Source organism: Malus domestica, chromosome 01 (genome assembly GCF_042453785.1).
Source record: "Malus domestica chromosome 01, GDT2T_hap1".
Taxonomy (NCBI): domain Eukaryota; kingdom Viridiplantae; phylum Streptophyta; class Magnoliopsida; order Rosales; family Rosaceae; genus Malus; species Malus domestica.
In genome coordinates, this window is record NC_091661.1 from 24,639,065 (window position 1) to 24,656,077 (window position 17,013).

The 17,013-nt window shown below is 40.2% G+C and overlaps 2 protein-coding genes and 1 long non-coding RNA gene across 4 annotated transcripts; 1 reads left to right on the forward strand and 2 right to left on the reverse strand.

The window, feature by feature from the left end:
- Positions 1 to 477: 477 nt before the first annotated feature.
- Positions 478 to 6,776, reverse strand: LOC103435338 (ARF guanine-nucleotide exchange factor GNOM-like). 2 transcript variants are annotated; one of them, XM_070819089.1, is made up of 5 exons: positions 6,630 to 6,776; positions 6,387 to 6,508; positions 5,003 to 5,830; positions 1,188 to 4,857; positions 478 to 1,059 (listed from the first exon to the last, which is right to left on the reverse strand). In XM_070819089.1, exons 3-5 carry the CDS (start codon positions 5,735 to 5,737, stop codon positions 1,037 to 1,039), a joined length of 4,428 nt encoding a protein of 1,475 aa, XP_070675190.1. In that variant the 5' UTR covers positions 5,738 to 5,830; positions 6,387 to 6,508; positions 6,630 to 6,776; the 3' UTR covers positions 478 to 1,036. The 2 variants fall into 2 exon arrangements, with proteins under 2 accessions (XP_070675190.1, XP_028957286.2); XM_029101453.2 differs by having other exon boundaries at positions 5,003 to 5,834.
- A 2,308-nt stretch (positions 6,777 to 9,084) lies between these two features.
- LOC108171382 (uncharacterized) lies at positions 9,085 to 11,337 on the forward strand. The gene is made up of 7 exons (XR_011583077.1): positions 9,085 to 9,298; positions 9,441 to 9,745; positions 9,853 to 9,925; positions 10,083 to 10,144; positions 10,489 to 10,570; positions 10,749 to 10,996; positions 11,083 to 11,337. It is a non-coding gene; the product is annotated as an uncharacterized lncRNA (long non-coding RNA).
- A 918-nt stretch (positions 11,338 to 12,255) lies between these two features.
- On the reverse strand, positions 12,256 to 16,622 carry LOC103406357 (uncharacterized). Its single transcript, XM_008345350.4, has 3 exons — positions 15,251 to 16,622; positions 12,851 to 13,393; positions 12,256 to 12,585 (listed from the first exon to the last, which is right to left on the reverse strand). Exons 1-3 carry the CDS (start codon positions 16,106 to 16,108, stop codon positions 12,472 to 12,474), a joined length of 1,515 nt encoding a protein of 504 aa, XP_008343572.2. The 5' UTR covers positions 16,109 to 16,622; the 3' UTR covers positions 12,256 to 12,471.
- Positions 16,623 to 17,013: the final 391 nt, after the last annotated feature.

The following is a 17,013-nucleotide window of genomic DNA, read 5'->3' on the forward strand; positions in this document are numbered from 1 at the left end:
AATCCAATAACTTTTTTTTAAAGTGTTTTTAATCATTTTAAAAGCACTTCCAAACAAACTTTTAGTTATTTCAAAGATATTTTATCAAAGGACAAAAGCTCTTAAACTATCAAGTTTTTGCTTTGATTTTTCTTGGTTAAAAAATTGTTTTCTTTGTTGTATATTGGGTAAAAAACAGATAAAATATTAGGAAAACTAATGAAAAATGTTTGAAAATTTTGAGTTTTAACGATAAGGACAAAATAAAGGGTGAAGTGAATAGTACAAGGATTAACTTTTTAGCGTAAAAATATGATTTTTCGTTAACGTAAACGGTACCGAGAGCTTTTCGTTAAAATTCCCTAAAATATTTGCTAAGATTCAAGAAGTCTACAAGGAATTACGGAAACCAAGTTATGTACAGCAGTGTGCTCGCCTTTTACACTCAAGTATGAATCCATCTCCTCGTAGTTTAAATTAGATTCGAACATCGCCTGATTCTGAAAGCATCAAAAGTTTAATTCAAAATTGATTACATTAAGGTCCAAAAGTGGATGGAGGGGGAGAACAAGAAGAAGATGAAAGGTTAAATGACAAACATGATGGGGGAAGACTATATTACACCACATGAACCTGTAATCGGATGCTCCTCTTACACAAGGCTCAACAATGCATCAGCAAATACCAACTTTCGCAACAAAACGTCGGCAATTTGCGATGCAAGAACTCCAAACTATGTCAAACATGGCACGATTAGATGCCGAGTACAAATTCTAGTTAGAAGCAGCAATCGTCGAGTTCTGTACATTGATGAACAAGGCAGTACAAAATATAGAAGGATTCACTAGCAACCGCCTAGGAGGCCAAACACACATGCTAGCTTTAGACAGGGAATACACTGCAACAGAAGTATCCGGAGGCGAAGTTGAGGACACCGGTTGAAGGAAGATGAAGATGAGTACAAAGAAACGACCAATCCGCTTGGTTTTTCAAACAACCAGTATGTATAGCAGCACCCTCTGTAATAATCCACATCTAGCAGCTCTACAGAAAACAATCAAAGATGTCTTCTGCCAGTTTCTGCAAGATAAAGATTTCACAACAAGATGCCTCCTAAAATAACTATTCAGAATCCGGGATCATGCGTGCTTATTAACATGCACGAACAGGACCAGTTCTAGTTGCAAACAACCATACAACATGCTAACCTGCAGTGCCAGAAACTTCTGTCGAGGCCATTTCAGTTGGAAGTACATTACCCTTTTCTTCAGAAACTAGACCTCCGTTTTCACCCAGCTTAGTCGCGGACTGTTCTGAACCTTGATCAGGGAAAACCTCAGATTGCAAGGATGGCGCAATGTTATTGACATGTAGCCATGTCAGTTCCCACAAGCTATCTCCTCCTAGAGCGCTCCTTTGCACGAGCACTCCCTTTAAATTCATCACAAGCAAGGTATTCTTAAGTAGCTCGGGTACTTGGTCCTGAAGCTTCTCACTTTTTTTCCCTCTAACTTTCACCTTCATATACTTTTCCATTCGACTGAGAACACCCAACCATAGTTTGCAGAAGGTTGTTAACTGTGATAGGCCAGGAAGTAGCTGTAAGAACACCTTGGACAAGAGCTTCATGGCAAGGATAAGTGTGCCTTCCATGTTGCGGTAGTCCTTTTGGGAGTGTCCCTGTGCAATTTCAAGCAAGTCGTCAAGCATTGTGAAAATCACCACATCAAAGCACTGTAACCACACACCATGTGGAAGAGGGATCCCATCCACTCCAGTCAAGCACTTCTGCAACAAAGACAAAGCATGATTCCTGACATCTTCTCTCTGGTCCAAACAAACTTTTCTTAGTGCCTGAACAAGTCGGAACCACATTTCCCCAATATCCAGAGACATTTTCACCGCTTCATCCTCGTTCACAGCTTGCTTAGCCTCACGGGCCCACCTTGCTAAACAATCAACAGAACCTGCTATAAGATCAAGTGCACAAACAGATCGTTCTGCCTGCCCAACGCGAGATTCTGCAAACTGCCTCGAAGCATCAACACAGAGAGCATAGTTGGTCGGCAACAAGTGGGTTCCTTCTGACATAATGAAGAACAGTGCGTCAAACCCAGACTCAGAAGCTTCAGGGTGCCGGGCTGTGATAGAGAGTAAGGATGTAATTGTGCGCCACCCCCCATGGGATCTGATGTGAGAGGCATTTGCTTTCACAAGGCGACTGACTTCCTGTGTAATTTGCTCACAGTAAGCATCAGCAACCCGAGCATCAAGCTTCAAGACAAGCTGCAGGGACTTCAAGAGATCATCAGCAAGGTTCTCTTTATAGGGAAGCAGCCGCTGGCAAATCCGAAGAAGTCCAAAAACAGCCTTCTCTACCAGAGCACAAGGCATCACAGTTGACTGAACAATGTTGGATATGTGCTCATACACTCCCTGCCAAAGAAGATCAATCCTATCCCTATTATTTAGGGTAATAGCAATCAGCAACTCCAAACAGAAAACTGCAGTATCCTCGTCCTCAGGAGAGCTATTCCCTTTCTGGGGTCGTCCTGCAGCCCAATTCAGTGCGCGTGCAAGCTGTAAGAGGGATTCAGCCTGCAGAAACTTGCTCTCGGTAAATATGCTGTCAATATGGCACTTTTGAATTGTCTGAAGGGTGCGTTGATGAGCAGCAAGTTGTTGTTCAGTAGGCTGCGATCTTGGCTCCTCTGTCTCAAGAGATAAGAGCTGACTAAACCGACCCATCAATCCAGAGGATCTCCTAGGAGTACCTATGGAAGATACATGAACAGAAGAGAGAGAATTTGTTATAGGCTTCCCAGGCCCTGTGTCAGCTGAAAACTCCGACTCATCGGCTGCATCACTGGCCACACGAGCTGGAAGAAGGCCAAGCTTGTGTAATCTTAAGATGCAGTCCAGAATATTTCTCCAACCTGTGCGAATGTAATCACCATACCTATTGGCAATTGTAAATACAGTCACAGTTGCCATTCTTGCTTTTGTGTCATCACCAAAGGCTAGCACAGGCTCCTCAACAGATGATGGGTTTAAAAGGGTGGTAAACTTACAGAGAGATACAACCAGATCATCCAGGACATCTTCAAGATGATGGCATGCTGATATCTTTGCAACGGCTAAAAATCCATCTATGCAAGTTTGGTAAATCTCTTCATGTTCTGCATGATCAAATACCACAGAGATAGCAGCAATTGTAGGGCCCGACATTATAGCAAACATATCGTGGTCTAGGTAGGCTCTGGAATCAGACATGATAAATGGAGCGTTCTTCTTAGATTTGTGCATTAAATCAATCCACCGGCTTGGGGTCATTTCAGGATAACCAGCACCTTGTTCTGGAGTTGTTCGGATCTCATTCTTGCATATTGAGTGGTAAAGCTCTGTCAGAAATTCTCGAGGAAGATCACTGCCTCCATTGATGTGCCGATTATTCCGAATGAAATCCTCCTCCGTCATTTTCTTCTTTACCTGAACATTGTGTTGATCTGTGTTGAGCATTATGAGTGAATATGACAGCAAAAGCGCAGCATCCTTGTTAGCTAGAATTAGTGGTGATTGCTCATAATATCTCTCTGAGAATGCTTCAAGCACCCTTTGTATCTTTTGTGATTCTCCAGGCAATCGAAATGTCTCCAAAAACAGTCGGAGTGCAGTATCCAAGTTCATATCTGCGAAATCAAAGGTACCGGCAAATTTATGAAGAACCTGAACACAAAACTCGTCATGATTTCCCAAGAAATCCCCAACTAGATTCTTGTCCAACCCAGCAGTGTACCTGAAAAAGCAGGCCACACTTTGTGGATCAAGTTTGTCAGGCAACAGATATGTTCCTTGGAGGAACTCCAGTCCTTTCTTTGGGTCACGGTTAAAATGATCAGCTCCAATCATTAACCTTCTCTTTATGTACTTCCTCCGGCGAACAAATGGAACCCAATTACTAGGATCACTGTAGTTGTCACACTTCACCATCCAGAATGGAGTATACTCTTCAAGATTCACTGGCGTATGTGCAGAAACTGATCCATTCCCCACCCTTTCGGCCATTCCTTGAATAACAGCAATAAGGCCATCCAAAGCAAGAATGTGAATTGAAGACAAAGGGCAATTGACAGGGAATGCACTCTTTGACAACAGATTAGCAAGTTCTTCAAAGACATTGCTGCATGTTATGTCACAATCTAAGTTAGCGTACATCTCCACCATGAATTTTTTCTGCCTGCAGAAGTCAACAAGAACCTCCATAGCAACCTCCTGCTGCTGATAAGAAGCTCCATATTTACTTTGTGCAAGCCTCAAAATCACACAAGAAAAGAAGGCCTCAAGCTGTAGTTTAAGTTCAGTGCGCAAATGGTGGTATAAATTAAGAACAATGCTGCATACCATTGAAAGAATAAGTGGACTCGTTGACAAACCAAACTGCATAAGATTTCGAAACAATTCATCCTGAACTAAACTCAATAACTTGGGATGATTCTGAATGTGGGATCCACCCAACTCTATAGCTGAATTAATCATAACCAAGGCAAAAAGAGGCACATCTTCATCAAATGTTATGGTACTAGATCTGGGTCCCACCCCCATATGCTCAGAAACATTTAACAAAGAGCACAGAAAGTGAAATATTTCCACCATGCAGGGTACCCCATATGGCTCAGTCATGATATGCAAATCATATTGAACAGCCTCCTTCTCAGTAGAAACCGTGAGTACACTTTCATCAATCCCAGGTGCTACCAGGCCTGAAGAAGCATTTGAGGGAGGACTTGTGGATAATGGTTGACCATCATACCCAGAACTCAAATTGCCATTCTCCAATTGTCTACTCCCAAAAGCATACTCATTATTTAGCCCAGCAATCTGCACAAGAAAAAACCATCACATATTCACAAACAAGTTCTTGACATTGGACGCTTGTGTATCAACTAATAAGTTTACACTACATAATCAACAGATCACATCTAGGCTAAGACCTAATGCATGTAAACTTTGATAGTCACAGTACCTCTTGTTTTCTTGTAGTACTTCCATTTAACAGTGCACGTTCAGTGTCGTGAACATCAGGAAGGTGTGAGAAAATACATCTAACAAGTTCATGCATTGTGTGGCGAGCTATTCGTTGCAACAACTCGCCTTTTGTTCCTGCTTGATGAACGATACGAAAGCACGTATTCACTATAGTGCAAACATGCTGGTTACTCAACATAACAGATGCTTTACTCTTCATGCAAGCCAGAAGAACCTGTAGTATCTTCATCAGTACCACTTCCTCTGATGCAGGATCGGTGACCTCAAATCGACAACTAGTGATGGCATCAACTAACAAGTTCATGGCATCTTCAACATTTACGGAATTTTGATCAATCACATCAAGTGTTAAGATATTATAAACAGATGACAAAGCAGCACCAGTGATTGGTGCACCAGTTTCATCAGATCTAATCACATCCAAAAATGGCTGGAGATACACAACAGGATTAATGGTATGCCACTGATGCTGCCATGAAAAAATTTGCTTGCGCAATGCCTTTAAAGACTGGATTAAAGAGTGTTCCAGCTGATCATCACCGGATATATAACGACTGCCCCATCTTACATTCCTCCTCATAACCGCTAATACCGAACCTATTTCTGAATTGATGATGCATGCCAACGTAGCTTTATTTGAATTGGCTGCCTCACAGTCCTCGGGTTCTTCCTCAATTGCCTTGATGCCAGTTTGCAGCTTTAGACGCCCCATCTCTGAACAATATTCTTTTGAACAGAACCCAAGTTCTAGCTGTATTTACCAGCTTCTATATAGAGAAGGCAAAGAAGCATAGGCAACGCATACCTAACTGAAATTCAACATACCAAGTAAGCTAACTGATGTATAACAATTAATCGAGAGGCATAATTCAAGACATTCGTAATCAAATCATATGCAGACATTTAGACTCCCATAACCACTCCTACTAATTTTCAACAACCATAACTTCCCGTCTCGCTCTGTAGTTTAAATGTCTTTACAAGTACACATACCATCTAAACACACTATAAATGACACAAAAAACCTACACTACCTTCACTAATAAAAACATAGGTTAAACTTCATACATAAATTCCAACTTAAGAGTTGAACAAAATTAAGCTTTCACGCAACGGAGAATTACGCAGTCAATTTCCATTCGAAAACTAAAGATTTGATTCTAAACAACTTAAAACCTAAAACAACACTAAACAGCTCGCCCCAAGAAAAAGTAAACCAAAATTGGCTCTGTTTGGTTCCATTGATCTCGACATTGGCCCTTCAAAAGCCGAATCCGAACTTCGGACGCCAAATGTGCTCCAAGCATCTGATTTGTCCGAGACTAACAACTCAAATTCCAAATTTTCGTTTGGCTACTTACCAAGCAGTCCTGCCTTCAACCTCGCCTGCGATCCCAAGCCTGACACCTCCCAATCCGGTTCCTTCCTCTCCCCCTCCGGTTCAAGCCCAACTGCAAGCTTCGGGTTCGACCGCTCCGCTTCTCTGGTAACAGATCCGGCGGACCGTGCGATCCATTAATATCAGAAAAATAAATAAAAAATAAAAAATTGATATGCCAAGAAGATTCCATGCGAGTGAAGTTACGTGAGAGAGAAGAATTTACCTTGCTTGGAAAAATGGAAGAGCGAGGAGTCCGGCCAAGGATCTAGGGGAAGAAACAAATGAAATGAAGAAGAAGAAAGTACACTGCCAGTAAACAAGGAAAAGAAGATGAGTCCACCACCGTGTTTTATTTTTGTGTTTTAATAATAATAACATTTTGATGCCGATCAGTATTTACGTAGCGGTAAGTCATGTCTTAAACTCGATTCTCGTCAAATTATTATAAATATATATCTAGATCATTGGGAGGTTTGTCTGATTTATATTCTTGTTGTAAATAATATCATATGTATCAAAAATAGTATATGTCACTATTTACTATTATGTTTCATTTAACACATTGACATGAACCTTTAATATAATATAGGATTTGTACTTTGTTACTTGGTGGAATAACATATGCAATATTGACCTTATATGTGCTTAAAAATAGTTAACATTCTTAGGTTGATGACTTTCACTTCATAAGATTATAAGTACGAGGTTTTATTTGGCTTCTCTTTTCGTTTAGCTTAAACTAAACTGTATTGCACCACTTAACGTTAATTGGTTGAGTTGTAATTTTGCAATACTAAAATCGATCCAAACATAACCGCACTCACCATACAACTAAGACAAAATACGTGTTATCACAAAATTTGCTTATTCAAATATATAAAAAAAATGAATATAAATGAGTATCTTTAACAAGTGTGCAAATAAGATTTGTTATTACGATATGATATTCATTTCCACTTATTAGAGCAGCTCCAGCCATGAGAGTTGCCCAGGGGAGAGGAAAGGGCCCGAGGCCCTATGAATCAACTCCAACCTTGAAAAGCCCGAGCTGGTGAGAAGGCCCGAGTAAAAGGCTTGTCAACTTTTGATAGCCCGTGAGCCCGAGCTCCAAACCTTTTTTTTTTTTTTTCTGTCAGGCGCGTGCACCCCACTCGCACGTGGGGGCACGCCGCCCGACAGCTTTTCAGAAAAGCAGTCCACTTTTGCAGTGGTCTCAGTTACCATTGGGAAGCCACGTGACTTCCCACGGTTCGTTCGATTTCAACGGCTCCTTAATTTGGATCGTTGGATCTCAACGGTAAAAAAATAAAAAAAATCTTATTTAATATCAACCGTTCGATCTGAGATCAATGGTCGATATTAATATGCTTTATAAATAAAGAAAAAATAGTTTTAAAATTAATAAAAGTTACTGTTGTGACACGTGGCACAATCTGAAGTGTTGGAATTCAAAATTTTTAAAATCCAATGGCAGAGATTAATTATTTGAATTTTTTTTTTAAAAAAATGGAAAAAATCCTCTTCCATCTCATTTTCGGCTATCTAAAGGTTGAACATTCTTTCAGATTGGTTAAACAATTCTTCCTCTTACTGATCGATTTCCCACTTCATCCTTGATGAAGAAGAAGACATTGTAAGGATGGATGGTGAAGAAGAAGCAGAAACTATGAATAATGAGATAGAGATGTTAAGAAAATTGGTGTGAGATTTGTGAGGATGGATGGTGGATTATATAGACGATTCAGAAAGGATCGGATTGTAGATGAGGCCACATGGCATGCCATCATTCGTTAAAAATTTGATCGAAATCTATCCTCAAAGATTCTGAAAAGATAATGACACGTGGCACGATCGTATTGGATAAAAATCTTATCAAAATCGATCTCCAATAATTATCTTTTTTCGGATAATGACACGTGGCGCAATTTTGAACGAGTTCAAAATCTAATCAAAATCTATCATAAAAGATTCTCAAAAGATAACGACACGTGGCACGATGATATTGGATAAAAATCTTATCGAACTCTATCGCTAAATAATTGTTTTTTTTTTATAAAATGACACGTGGCGCAACGAGAACGATTTAAAAAATCTTATCCGAAATTACAAATAATTTTATTTTGTATTATTTAAACAAACAAAAAAAACTAATATTTTATTGCCTATTGCCAGAGGGAGGGCTCTAAGGATAGAGATGCAAATGGTAATTACTGTTCATTAATAGCAATTACTATTCATTAAAGACGGTTATTATTCAATATGGTGGATTCAATAGTGGATTGTCAAGATGAGGGTTCCATGGGTGGAGTTGCTCTTAATATGATGTTTACATTCAACGTACCTAATTGGCAAGTCAATACCTAATAACTCAATCATTGTGTCGTTGTATATTAATAGATAAAAACTATATTTCAAAATTCAAATCGTAGGATATGGGGATCTCACTGATAGGTGTGAGCAAGTTTGCAGAACCCCCGGCCCCATAATATTGAAGGCAGATTCTCTCTGCCTCCCATTTTTCGTGTCTCTTGTTTGTGCGGTAAGGATTAGTCACGTTAACATTTTATATTACTATCTACTTTTATTTTATTATTTTTATAAAAAATATATATATAATATTAACGTGATTTAATTTCATCGCACAAAACAGGAGGGACGGAAAGTGAAAGGGGGAGGGAAGAGAATCTGCCTCCTATCCAAATTCAGATCTCACCGTTATCCGCTGACACAAAAGCAAGGGAATAAAAATTCCGACTGAAAATTCGCAAATGGCGCTTCTCAACGTCTCCACGTGCTCTTCCGAGCTCCCACCAAAACCCTCCCTCTCTCCCCAACAAACCTCACCCTTCCCGCCAACACCTCCCTCTCTCCGCCGGCTATCCTGCGCCCCAGGTACACTGAGCACCTCGTCTCCTTCCCTCCGCCCTTCGTCCCCTTTCTCTTATTCATTTCAGCATATTGCGCGCTGCGCACACCTCGCGTACGTCAGCCAATTCGCTCTGATGATTTCTCAGTTTTCAAATTTCTTTCGCAGGTAGTAAAAAATCGCCTCGAAGCTGCTGGAAGCTCTACATTGTCGCTGGGAGAGTCCGTTTGCAAGGCGAGCCTGATCTGCTCTCCGCTGCTGTGTTCGTAGCCGATCCTGCACTCGCCTTTAAGCTAAGGCTTCAATCCTGAATGCTAATAATCTGTTTGGTTCCCGAGAAAGTGACGGAAAATAAATCAATGTACTTAAATACCGTCTCGTTGTTGATGAAAGGGTGGAGGTCCATACGGTTAGGAGGTGGCTAGGGGCCAGGACCTCACTGGCAAGGGCTTTAGCGGCAATACCTTGATCAAGCAAGACTTCAAAACTGTCCAAAATCAATCGATTTTGTGAAATGTTAAGTGTTTGATGTTTATTGCATTCGAAGATTTTGAATTTGTGTGTGTTGATTTTGTCGCAGTCGACGTTGAGGCAAGCGAATTTCAAAGGCGCCAAGTTATTAGGTGCTAGCTTCTTTGATGCCGATTTAACAGGTACATATGTTTTCAACAATTTATTATCACAAATGCTGTAATCTTCGAATGACATTGGTGCGTATTTCAAATGTTTAGGAAGGACAAGGAAGAAGGAACTTTTTATATGCATTGGCTTGAATTCGTTGTTTTATTTACTATGATATTCTCTCTCCAGGGGCTGATCTTTCTGATGCAGATCTAAGAGCTCTGGACTCTTCCTTGGCCAATGTGACAAAGGTGAAGTTTGATGGAACATTTAGTTTACATTTTGATTCATAAGAACCCTAATTTAGATGCTCCGCTGTCAGTTTCGTTGGTAAATTACTAAATGGTGAAAATTGCAGAGAGAGTGATAGACTGGAATTTTCAGTAATATACTAATATGTGTCGACAATGCGTCTGAAGCTCCCATTTCGGAGAGTTATGGGATTACGACGTGGAATAATAAGCTGAAGGATGAGAGAATCCTGTCTGGGATTCATTGGTAGTAACAGTTGATGTTCAAGCAAAAAAATGAAGAAATTTTTATCATAGTGTTTCTCAGTCCTAACTTCTCACTCACACATGTACCACTTCTGCAGGCAAATATGAGCAACGCTAACTTGGAAGGTGCAGATGCCACTGGCAACACATCTTTCAAAAGGTCAAATATCATGGGTGTAGGTATGTGGAAATTTGCTTAATGCTAACATTGTTTATAGCTTGACTTAACACTTGCCGCTAGGAGATTTCATCACTAGGTTGACTCCAATCTATGCGAACTAGTTTAATACTACAGTGAAGATAGAAAATTAGAAAACAAAAAAAAAATATGAGTTTTTCTTCTTGGTGTACTGTCTAGTTCTCTCTCCAGTCTCCAGAGTAGCTTCAGTTTTCTTTGGCCAGTTTCCGTGGAAAAAAAGAAGATAATGGAATGTTTCCATTTCGTTGGGGGTGAACCAAGCATAGAGTGAATATTTTCTAGGCGGTGTTACTTACAATCCAGTGAACTTAATCGATTTTGGATAATTTGCCTTCTGTGTCGACGGATTTCACAGATGTGCCTTTGAGAGAAGATCAACGTGAATATCTTTGCAAAGTTGCTGATCGGTAAGAATAAAAGATTACTTTATATCTATGCATTTATCTTCACAAATCTGCTCAGTTTTACAGTAAAGCCACTATTTTGTTAACAGGGTGAATCCAACACGCGAAAACTTGCTTTGCAATTAATAGATCATTGATAAAATATAGGATTACATTTTAAAGAGAAAATTTGGATTTGCAGAAGCTGCAATTTTCATGAATGGAGCTTGTTACTAAATGTGAAGTAACTATTGTATGGTATGTAAGTAATTGTGCCTTCCATTTGTTCAGATGTATACATAAACACACACAACTATTTCCAACCAGCTACGATCTAAAATAAACACTTTTATCTTTTCTTTTTCTGTACCTTTTACCTGGTATTGCCTATTACATTCACTGAAATTTCGGTTTTGTGTTAATGACCATTGTCGGAGGCTTAGGTGAGCAGTCCGCTGAACTCTTATCTGTTCATTGTTTCTCCCCATGGACAAGTAAACCATTATTGGCCTCAGCTTTCACCAGGTATTACGTCTTAATTTATCACTTATTTTGTTCAGTGAGATCATCATATTATGCTTTTGCGTCTTAACTCATCACTTTTATCCAAATAGATTAGCTCCACTGAGAGATTATCAAATAGCAAACCACATTAAACATGTTAACCCAATGCTTGGTGTAGTGATGATATTCAACTGATCCACAACGTTTGATCGATTCCAGTCTGTTTTGCTTTCAATATATTAATTCCCCATTAGCACTTAATCAACCTCCTATCATTACAAATTGTAAACTTTTCCCTCAATCATAATAGCTCCACTGCCTTTTTTTCCTTTACCTTTCCCTCCTTTTGTTGCTTTGTCCGTAGACCTTTCAAAACCACCAAATATGCTTTCAACCTTTCTTTTTCAATTTTTTCTCCTTATTTTCACCCTTTGAGTAGACAAATGCAATGAGTTTTGGAGTGGATGGGAAAGTTGTGGATTTATCGTACCCTTCTTCATTTGCTAGTGCGGCTGCTTTCAGGCCATTTGGTGTGTGTCTTGCTACAATTGGTCAAGTTGCAAGTGCAATTTTAACCCTTGTTGATATGAGCCTAGTGCTTCCTCTACCACCACTGAAACTAAAAAGCCACCCCCGTTAAACTTTGAAAAATTGACACATCACTCACACGTACAAGGACAAAGAAAAATGACACGAAGTCGTCGACTAATTATTGTGCAAATCACGAGTCTGTTGGATATATCAGATTTGTCGTTCATCATCATTAAGCACAAGTAGACTAAGTATATCAAGTGACTGCATTTTATTACTACGCAATAATTTTGCGTTATATGTGTGAACTAATCTAAGCCTTCGTATTATTGCTTGATTTGTTACATAAGTGGACCGGCTGAATGGATCTATATGAGTAGTATGCTAATAAGGGCCCCCCGGGGGGGCCCCCCAAACCAAAAAAGTGGCCTCTATAGTGCAGCATTGCATAATTTCCTAAACATCTACATAGTAATTGACTCCTTGGGTTTGCATGCCCTAATCCTAAGCCCCATGCCTCCATTCTTTATGCTTCCTCGGTTCTTAATCTCACAGCACTCTCTTCGTGGAGCCTCTTCCTACAAAAAAAACACAACCTTTAATTAGGCCACTAATCACGAAATTAAGCTCAAAAGACATGCACTAATCCAATGCGTTACACGATTAGGCCAGTATTATAAGCTAATCACATCGTACTAAAACACAATATACGTAATTGACTTGTGATACTGTCACAATGACGTCCTAATGCATGGAAGCTTTCCTTGTGTAACACTCAACACATATGTAGGACCCATACGTATGAAAAAGGAATACTATCATTGTGAAAAGAGCTAGGGTTACCTTTGTCCAATAGTGAGGGTCCATCTTCTCTGAGGAGACTTCAATCCTCTGCACTGCCATTGCATGGGCATACTCTTTTTGCTTACATTGGTTCCCCTCATTGGCCACAAACCTCTTGTAAATAGTCACAATCCCACTCTTGCCGACAGCAACCTGCTCCAAGAAGTAAATGATGGGCTGCTGACACGGGTCGGAACTCACGGGTCGGGTATTGAACGTGAAAGGTCCATTACTCCAGCTCCGCCATGTCTTGAACGTCTGCAATGGCATCTGAAGATCCATAGCTCCGATCAATGACGGGTAAAGCTGAATGGTATAGCCCCATGAAATGGACATTGACCATTTACGCCGGTGATCGTAGCAAAAGCTCTGTTGTAGGATCCGGCCCGGGTCGACCCGGTATGCACGAAGAAGGGATTTGAGTGAGTCTAAATGGGTCTGGTCTGGGAACATGGGTTTCATGGAGTCCAGATGGTGAAGTGACACTAGTGGTGCCAATGGGTGCGCTGCTAAGACACCATAGGGGTCCCCTCTGATATCGAACTGAAAAATGGAAAAATTACAATAAACCAAACGGGTCACATTCATATTCTATAGTCAACAATGACAAAATATTGACGGAACAATGTATTGTGACCGAGTATTACTAGACCAAATAACCGTATTTCAAAATAGATTATACATCCCATACAAGATGGGTTTCTTAAAACCTAACAACCTTAATTTCGACCATACAATTATATGGTGAAAGCTACTACAGCCTTATCAAAAACTCACCCACCAACTATCTTGCGTAAATGGTTGGAAAAATTTAAGTGGGCAGTACACAAGGACAAAGATGACCCGGTATTGTCACCGGAGCCACCAAAGAAACCTCCAAAACATTTTGACAAAGTCAGTATCACATGTACGAACAATTAACTTATTGTTACGATCAGTGTTTTATGAGACAAACTTACACATATAAAATATACGATTATCTTTATTTCAAATCTACATAAATTTTTACTTTTTCACGTGTTAGTGCGATGGTACAAGATTGATTTAAGATATCGGTGTATGAAACTATGAAATGTCCTCACTCTTACACCAAAAGTGTGGAGTGGAATTCTTTACACCTGGCGGGTGGGAGCATAGCTACCAACTTTTTCCAATTCCATGGCGCCATAAACGCCACAAAAACAGGTGTAGTAAACGATGCGTATTCCATGTCTATCAAAGGCAATTGCTTGCTTAAAGACAGAGGAGAGAGATTTAGGCCACCAACGCTAATCTTTGTCACAATAAATTAAACAGAATGTTCATTAAAGTAATCCTGTGAAGAAAAAAAAATGTAAATTCAAGGACACGTATTCAACTTTTTGCTATGAGACACGACGTCGACAATCCAAACACATGCATGCAGCTTTTAAAAACGTCCGGATCTCTTTCATCAAGGAGATTTGATCAAGTGATTCGGACCATTAAAATTTCATCAAACATCCTATATGTTTTGACATTTTAAAAGTTATAATAATTTTTAACCGTTGGATAAAATTTCAAAGATTTGGATCACTTGATCTGGTAATCTTGGTGGAAGAGATGGATCTCTTCTCTTTAAAATCAAATATTATTCGTACAGAGTAACTATAAAACCTACCAACAGTAACATCGCATTGCAGGCATGCTTTGCCACGTGTCATGATAATAATATTATACTTTAGGACCTTAAAATAAACAATAATATAGTTTAGGACCTTAAAGTAAACAATAATATAATTTAGGACCTTAATATAAACAATAATATAGTTTAGGAACAATAAGAGAATCCACATCGTTCTAAACCTAGTGCGTTTTGCACATACTTTTGTCACATTTGTATAAGAATAAGACTACTAAATTTGTTTTCAATTCCGAGTCAATCCTGTCTAAATAAGGACGGGACCAAGATTTTTTATACGAATGAGCTACATGAAGATTTTTTAACGTAGGGTTTTTGTTTTTGTTTTTTTTGAAAACTTTTAAGTAGGGTTTTAGTCTTTCTAAATACAGAGAGAATTATCACTTCACCAATAAACTTTAGTTCTAATCATTTCAAATTTTCTGATTTGAATTTTCCAAAAATTTGACTCTTGAGTCAATTAATTAAAACCATTTTGTAGTATGATTGACGAGGTAAGGTGGCAGCTCACCATTTGGTCCTCCAACACAAATTTCAAAAACCCGTCCTCTACTCCACACACGTGGCGCGAACCCAATGACCCGCCCACATTTGCCGTTAAAAATGCGTCACGAACAAAACCAAAAACTGTTGACCCACCGCCTCCGTATTCCGCCACCCCTTTCCCCTGGCTGCTAAGTAAAACAACCAAACGCCGCCACGTGTAACCAAAAAACAAAGCAAGAAAAGTATCGACGTACCTGGTGGAACCCAGCGTGTTTAGTGAGCGGCACACCCATCTCGCTGACGCAGGCCCACACCCGTTGATCGGAGCCGTAGAAATTGTAGTACCTCTCCAGACAGCCGTCCATCATTTCGACCAGCCGCGCCGCGAGGGGGTAGCTGATCGCGAACCCGCCGCCGCCAAACGCCATGTCGTACGCGTGCATCACGTCCTGCTCCACGCTCTCCGAGTTCCCGCCAATGTAGTACATCCGGTCGTGGTCGTACCTCGCCAGCACCGAAACCAGGTTCTCGGTGAAAAACACCGTGTCGTCGTCCCCCATCACGAACCACCGCACGTTGGGCAGCCCGACTTTAAAGCTCTCGTACACAATCCGCGCGATACGAACCGCCGATTGCGAACTCGAGTACCTGAAGCGGGTCCAGTCCTCCGACACCCGGTACGGAATCGAACCGGAGAAGTCCGTTTCGTTTTTGGGTTTCGCATCGAGCCATACGAAACCGCGGGTTGTGTTGGGGTCCCACCAGAGTTCCCCTGACCGGCTCCGGTCGTGCCAAGTCGTGAGGGAGGCGCCGATGCCGAAGAGAATGTGGGAGGTGTTGGTGGGTTCTGGTTTGGGTTCGGGTTCTGGTTGGGGTCCGGGTCCCGGTCCCGGAGCTATGAAGTCGGTTCGGGTCCGGGTGAAGTCCGGCATGGGGAACCAGTGTGACTTGGTGTAGAAGGCGGAGAAGAGCGCGAGTGAAATCGACGCCAGGAGGCATAGGAGGAGGCCCACGCGCAGGCAGAGGGCCAAGTAGTAGCCGATTTTTTCCGGGAATGCGAACAAGTTGGAAGCTTTGAGCTTGTCCAGCCCAGTCGGACTCGTTTTCTGCATTTTTTTTCTCACTTTTACCCAAAACCCCCTGCACAAGTTCTAATTTGGACTGTGGACGTCCCCGGGGAATTGGGTATTTATGAAATTGCCCCGGACTGCAGAAAATCTCTCCTGTACACCCAAACCCAGAAATTCTCCGGTATCAGAGAGCTTCTCGTTGAGAGACGATGAAAGGGTCAGGGTAGGAGGAGAAGTGGGAATGATCGGCACAATGATAAAGCGTAAGAAAAAATAGTAAGAACAACTGGGTTTTAGAGAGAGAAAGTATGGGGAAATGGTTGTGGGACGAAGAAAGAAGCAAATATATGGAGGAGGAGTGAGAAAGCTGGCTCTTACTGTTTACAGTTTTACAGAGATGGGATACCTTGGCCTGGTTAATTTCTGCTGGCACAGGTAACTATTTGTACGCAATTTTAGAGGTGTCGTTCATTTGCTTTCGATTTTTTTGATAGGTGTAAATATTGTAAATATGGAAAATATGAGATGCGGAGTGAAAATATATAGAAATTTGTACAGTGTATATTCCACTTTAGATATTTTATTTTGTTTACCTTCAATTTAGATTTTGAAGAATTTTAATTCTTTTAATGAATTTAAAGGTATTCAATCAGAATTTTAAGTGATTTTCTAAAATTCAATGTGTATTCAATTAGAATTTTAAGATAGTTTATTAAAATAATTAAAAATCCAGGTGTATTCAATTAGGATTTTAAATAAATTTATAACATTCCATGTGTATTCAATTAGAAATTGATTTTAAAAAATTTGAGAAAGTTGAGGAATTAGAGGAATTGGAGAGATTTCGTAGTATATTTTAAGCATCCACGAATCTCACATATTCCTATGAGATTTCAAGGAAATTGAATCAAAATTTTATATGAAATCTCTACAAAATTAAACTTCAT